The following is a 7,187-nucleotide window of genomic DNA, read 5'->3' on the forward strand; positions in this document are numbered from 1 at the left end:
CATTTAATTTCCCGCGCATTTCTGCAAACAGTAATCGAAGGCGTTTATGGCAGATGCGACCACTCTCTCAATACTCTCTTTGTAAATTCTCAAGACATACATACAAATGAGTAATTCTTCTTAACGATCCTTCTTGCCGAGTAAGCCAGTATTTTTTCTTTTAAGAAACAAAGGGTAGCTTCTTAAAATAAAGCCAGTATTTTGTTGAGTAAAGTCTAAAGTACAATAACGGCTTCATTCTTAGGTAGAAAGACTTGTATGTTGTGTGTCTTAACTTCTCAAATCCCCTTTCCTTATCACCCAAGCCAAAGGCAGCTGTGTAGACATTTATGAAGCAGGTAGACGCTGTACGGGATTTTTGGAGGGAAATTTTGTTAGTGATCAAGGACACAGAGGTTTTTTGTTCTAAGAAGGAAGATAAATCATTTTTGCCTGGAAATAACAAACATATAGGAAGATTTAGGGAAGGGATTTTATGGAAAACGCTAAAGACACAAAGTGAACTTGAAAAACTGGTTTTAATACGCCATAGATTTATTGCGTATTTGTTATAGAAATACCATAAAAAGTATTCCAGATTTGTTAAATTATTATAGCACATAGTATTTTGTATTTGTGTGAGTTCTATCCAAAATATTCTGGTATTACATAAATAGAAATATAAAATTTGGTGAGAGAAGCCGAGCTATTGGGGCCAGAAGAAGTCGAAAGTTATATTGTTGCTGTAGGTCAGAGTGTTCTTTGTAGGGAAATGTAGTGCTGCGGTTTCTCTTGGTAGGCCAGGCGTTGTTAATCCCAATTTTCGGAGTTTTCAATAGGTTCGGAGCAGCTGATAAGCTAAAATACTTAGAGAGGTTCAATTTTACCCATCATGTAGACTAAATCCTTAATAAGTCGAAAGGTCTTTTTCGGATTTGGTAGGGTCTTGTGAGTGAGAGATGATCTTTCCGAGGATGTAAGGTTCTTGATCTACCGGCAGGCCAGATATCGGCATGAAAAAGCCTTATAAATTTCGATAATAAATATGAGCATTTTGATTATTAGTCCAGACATATAAATCGTTCTTAAAGAAAGTTTTTCAAAAATAAAACACATAAAATTCAGAAATAATCATGAGATTGTTATTTGAATCGATTAATGTATGAAAATTTTTTAATGCAAAAGTTAACCGCGACTGTTACTCAAATGGTCCATCCGCCTAGTCCAATTTTGCCATACTCTAATAAAGTGGATATTCGAAGCCTGTGTGATTTATTCCACCAGTGTCGACAAAAATATAGTTACCAAAAAATCACCCTTAGAAGATATTTTATCCTCGGATAATCCTAAATGTCTACTTATAGCCAATTCGGTTGGAAAATAATGTTAGGATTGTAAATTTAGAAACTTTGTATCGCGGCTCGGACCTTTATTTAAAAAACGGGGTTTATTGAAAAGAGTATACGAGAGGACATCTTCCACGTGTCGCATTTCTTAATTACGTGCCAGTAAAAAAATCACAAATGTCAAAATACGGGACACTCAAAAACTAATTAAAATCCAAGTTTCTTATGTTTCAAAATGCCCATATTTTACATAACCTATTTGCTATATAAAATAAATTTACCTGAAATAATAAGTCTGTATGTGTTAGTGTAGCCTTAATTATCCTTCAGTTATCTAAGCTCATTACAGTTTATAAACCGTTAAGAAAAGTTTTACCCAACAAACTATAATTCACTGCAGATTAAATTGATAAAAATTTTTGGTTAGCATAATTCCCAGGCCTTATTTATGCCATACAGTCACTGAAAAGGAAGCCTATGTTCCAACAAAAAGCACATCTTGGGGATTTAATAACTAAATTCTGTTGATGGTTTAGTTTGCCAATATGCACAACCCAGCACCCAACCTATGAAATTGTTCCAAAAGAGTCGGCGGAAAAAAACACTTTTTTTGTTTCACTCTCATAGATCTAATTTTCTTAGTTGTTAAGAGTTTTTCCCCAACAAAATTATCTATAGTTTTGTTTCTGTTGCTTTTTTAATAAGTCAGCAAACCCAGTAGAACAGAGCTCTGCATAATGTCTAACTGTCAATGCTAATGATTTTTGGCAGTTGAACAGAACAATGGTGTTGCTCTGTTGCCGTCATTACCACTTCGACCCCCATTTGTGCTCTGGCGACCTAGTCGTGCATGGAAATTATGTTGGCAACTTATTTGCCAATATCTTTTTCATATTTATACTCGTAGTGTGCACCGTGTTCTTCCTATTCAGTTAAATAAGCAAATCATTTGAAATTCTCCAGCGTATTATAATGAATATTTTACATTTGTGTATTTCGTTAAGTTTCGATTCTATAGTTTCAAAGTCAGAGTTTCCCAGCAAACATTTTGAGAGACTCTACGAAAATAAGCATTAAGATCTGATGTCCCCAAAATACCGGTTCAACCCAATGCTAATTTGATCGACCGATGCTTCGCCAGACTCAGACGAAAGAATATTTCCAATGGCCATTGACTGTTTTTAGTAATATTTTTTCAATGACGTGGATTTTAAAAACAATTTTTCAAGGGCTGGCATTTTTAAAATATTTTTTCAAGGCTTGAATTTTTAAAAATATTTTTTGTTTTGCAATTAAAACAAACTACAAATTTTGTTTTTTTTTTTGTTTATAAAAGTTTTACTGGGTAGCCTGCATAACACCCCAGAGTTTATTGAGGAAAATTAATGAAAAACTTCATGGCATAATTTAAGAAAATTATTGTGGCAACAACAAAGCCAAAGAAGAAATATCTATATATCTATACAAACTTTGCCATTCACTATTCATACACACATACATGTATACCCGAAAGAAATCCCTTTCCCCACTTTTGTGTTACCTTCAACAACAGAAAGGTCTTACCAAGAATAATCGATTCTAGGATGATAAGGAAAAAACTTTCAAGGAAAAATAATTTAATAATTTGTCTTAGATACACACAAGGACAACAATATTTTTTCAATGATAAACAGAGACTTGGATTCTTAAAGTATAATTTTTTCAATGCCTATCAGAGGCGTGGATTTTTAAAGAATATTTTTTCAAAGACTATCAGGAGCTGCAAATAAAAAATTAAGAGGGGTGGAATATTTTTGTAACGGCTGACTTCCAGAGTCGTGCATTTCTCATTAAATATTTTTCATCGAAGACACCCTCATTAGGAGTTTTATGTTTCGCAGGCCTCTTTACAATCAACTTTTGATAGGCACAAAAAGTTTTCTGTTTTTAATGAACCATCTTTAATTAACACTTTCAAAAATAAAATAAATAATAATAAATAAAATAAAATCTTTCATATTTGATAGATTATTATTTCATAAAAAATAAAAGTGGATATTATGATATCTAAATATGTTGCCATATTTAGCCGGACAATGTACAGAGAAGAGTGGGAGGACAAGTGTGCATGACATGCTAAAAACCTCTTATATATTTCGATATGATGCTATTATTTTTTATTTACTTGCAGGACTCATAATCTAAACAGAGGAGTGATTAAAATTTTACGGTCGTACAAATGTCAACAACATTGAACGGCGGTATGTGACTGCCGCCGCCATCGCCTGCTGTTATCTTGTGGCAACGCGACTTAAGGGGGTTCTTGTTTCTTTTGTGCCCGTTATGGGAGTAAGTCCGGCAGCATCTGCTGCTGGAACGCCCTTTTGACCACTACAGAACAACTCAGTCGTTTGTCACATTGAAATAAAAACCCAAATCCATACTCATTTATTTACTTACCCACCAAGGGGTCGTTAGTTTTTGAGAAATTCCCTTTCACGAATTTGCCAATGGGATGGGAAGGGGGTGGCGTGGAATGGAACGAACTGTGTGTGTGCCCTCTGTATGAGTTCTTTGCACGTTTCAAAACTTCAATAAAAGATAAAAGCCACTTGCGACATGCGTTTCACATTTAATGTTCTTATAATGTTTTCGAATTATGGCTGGGAGTGGGGGTTGACAACGGGAAGGGGAACAGCAATTGTAACAGCTCAAATGGCAAATGTTTGCCATGGTTATTGTTGGTTTAACTGTTATTATCGTTGCGAAAGAAAGCACAACCAGAAGGGGAACTCCAACATTATATTTCAGTGGGTGGGTGAGTGTGTGTGTGTTCTCATGCATACACTCAAGCATATCAACATAATTCAATGTCTGGATGTATTTCTGTGTGTCCGTCTCTATAATCCTGTAAATCCACCAACATATTTTGCTGCCTCAGCCTGCCGTGTCTGCTTCCTCTTGCAATTGTTAATTTCCAGCAAAGGTACTTTCGCCTTGTCTCAGTGCTCATAATCCAATTTGAGACCTCCCTTCCTGCTAACAACTAACAATGTTTCCCTCAAATATATATATATATATATATACACCCATTAGCTGTTAAATTGAAATTAAGAAACCTTGATTTTGGAACAGTGATGTAAAGATTTGTTTCATGGGCTCTGGGAGGAGTGATTTTGTTTAAACATATTCAAAGAGCATCACCACCTTGAATTTTTAAGGATATTTTTTCAATGCCTACCAGTCCTCCATGGTGTTCGACTTTTTCAAGGATTATCAATGGCTTAGACTTTTCAAAAATATTTTTTCTAGGACTATCAAAAACGTCGATTTAAAAAAAAAGATCAAGAACTGTCAAAGTCGTGAATTTTTAAAGGACTATCAAAGGTGTATATTTAAAAAAAAATATTTTTTCAAGGACTATATATATATATATAAATATATATATATATATATTTTACATATATATCTTTCAAGAACTATCAAAAGCCGTAGATTTCTTCTAAAAATATTTTTAAGGACATAAAAAGGACTCTTACTGTCGGCTTTTAAAATGTGCGATTTTTGTAAAAAGGATTATCAAAGGTGCGGGTTTTTTGGAGAATATTTTTAAAGGACTTTTATAGGGGGCGTATTTTTTTGAAGGATATTCAGAGACAAGGATACTTAAAAAAACTTTCGAACCTATAAACATATGCCGAATTTTGTTTCCAATAGAAACCACTGTGCCACCTTACATATCTTTAACAACATATCATTTCAATCACATTCACATCAACAACAATATCAAGAAGAAACAATTGCACGACAGTCATTCACTCTCGTCCTGGATGAATGGGTGGTATGAGGCATCATGCCGATTGTTAAGAAACTCGTGTAATGATATCTGGGATGGAGGTTTGTTTGTTGCCATGACTTTTCTATCCTGACGCATGTCAGGCATGGCGACAGTCATACGGCGTATGGTCGTTGGTTACAAGTGTCTAAACAATTATAATTGTTTGCATTTGTAACTTCTTAATTGTTGACACAATGATGTTTGTTATGGCTCAGAGTGAGATGTAGACCAAAAAAAATCGTAAATTAGAACTCTGGGAATATCAGCAGATTCCCCTTTACCACATTATTTTTAAGTTTTCGTTTTTTGTTGCCTCATTTCCAGATTCGTTTCACACATGTCGTTAGCCATTAATTTCCTCACCCACCCCCCAAATCTTTACATCATGTTCGCCGTTAAATCTTCTTAGAATATTTGTAATTACAATCGCCTGCCATCCGTAACTTTGAAATTAGCGCTGGCTTTACATAATTTTTTAAAATTTCCGTCACATCTGTCGTTGTCAAGGATACAAGGATAAGATTGACATGAAATGATTAATAAAACATCTCAAAATGGCAAGAAGTTTAAAACGTGCGCAACGAATACATTTAAAAAGAAAAACACGGGTAAGCAAAAACTTCGAATGGTTTCCAAGTCCGAAAAATTCGGGACAACATTGATGATTTTCCAAATACCTCCAAAAGTTTGTAATCCCAAATAACATTTTCAGTTTAACAAACACACATACATATATACAGTTTTCCAAATTTCTCTTAAACATTTTATTGAATTTCGATTATTAATTGTATTTATTCCCAATTTTTAGCCAATAGCTGAAATTGAAAATAAAATATTTTCATTTAATTTCCATCAACAATATTTCTCAATATTTTTGAGAAAATAAAATTTATTTCCTATTCAAATTCTTTGCAATCGCATCGATTTGATTTTTAATATTTTTAACAATTTTCATTTCGTTCTCAACGTAATTATCAACTAGCGAATCAACGGCTGTATTACCTTGAACCAAAACAGGTAGAATTTCTTGTCCAACTGTGGTAAGAATTTCAGCAATTTTTAAAATCATTGCTGGATCTGGTAGTCCAGGAAGTGCACGAGCTTCCTGACTTTCCGGTATCGGTTGTCCCATAACTTCCATAGAACGACGACGTCGTCGCCGATTACCCGATTCATTTGAATCTTCCACAGTTTCTTCGGATGAAGAATCATCTTCCTCTTCTTCAGATTCGGGAGGCATGTCGTCCTGTTTGATATATTGAAAAATGATTTTATTTTTTATTTGATGTCTCCATTTTTTACCTGACACTTCACCAACTGAACCACAATAAAAAGCAGCACAACAATTTTCAAATTACGTTTGAAGTGAAAGGACATTTTTTTAATCTATTTACTGTTTTGTCTATTAAAGTTGGAAGATCGAAATGTGCCCAGTTAAATGGAATCATTGTATTTATAGATGCGTCGCCTAATAGGTTTATTGTTTTAGTCGATATGCGTGCAGATCTCAATTTGTTTTCAAATTAGTTTAAATTATCTCCATGGCAGAGATGGGAGTATTTAATTGCAGCTCCTATGGTGGAAAAAGTGAAAATACTATAACCTCCGTAATATACTGGGAACTCAAGTAAAACATTATGTGATTCTGGCACGACTGTTCCGCTTATCAACATAGCTCTGAGTGGTACACCACAGGTTATTCAAAAAATTACTTTCTTGGCGGAGTGGATCGAGTTATAACAAGGGAAGAAATGTTAAGTTCGCCCGGTTCGAACTTTGGATATACTTGACCATAGGTATACTGACAGTTATTTCAAATGAACATATAGGGATAGATATTGACGACGAATGGTAGGATGGAACATGTGTATAAAATCATTACATTGAAGCTAGGTCCATTGTCATTGTCGAAACATACGTTCTAGTTTTTTATATCGATATCCTCCGCAGATAGAATGATTACAACAAATCAGATGACTATTTAAATATAGAAAGAGTTTTATATGTCTACTAACCCTAAAGGCGTCGAATATTAATAATTTTGC

The 7,187-nt window shown here is 34.2% G+C and overlaps 1 protein-coding gene across 1 annotated transcript; it reads right to left on the reverse strand.

Annotated features, from left to right (window-relative positions):
* Positions 1-6,031: 6,031 nt before the first annotated feature.
* On the reverse strand, positions 6,032-6,382 carry LOC133322654 (antennal-specific protein OS-C-like). Its single transcript, XM_061531618.1, has one exon. The coding sequence runs from the start codon at positions 6,380-6,382 to the stop codon at positions 6,032-6,034; it is 351 nt and encodes a 116-aa protein (XP_061387602.1).
* Between the last annotated feature and the right edge of the window lie 805 nt (positions 6,383-7,187).

The sequence above is a fragment of the Musca vetustissima genome, unplaced genomic scaffold (genome assembly GCF_032173495.1).
Source record: "Musca vetustissima isolate MV318-11 ecotype Yass unplaced genomic scaffold, APGP_CSIRO_Mvet_v1 utg6303, whole genome shotgun sequence".
NCBI lineage: Eukaryota > Metazoa > Arthropoda > Insecta > Diptera > Muscidae > Musca > Musca vetustissima.

Excerpts from the sequence above, each read along its gene's own strand:
- LOC133322654 (XM_061531618.1), bottom strand. The coding sequence starts at position 6,382 with ATGCCTCCCGAATCTGAAGAAGAGGAAGATGATTCTTCATCCGAAGAA.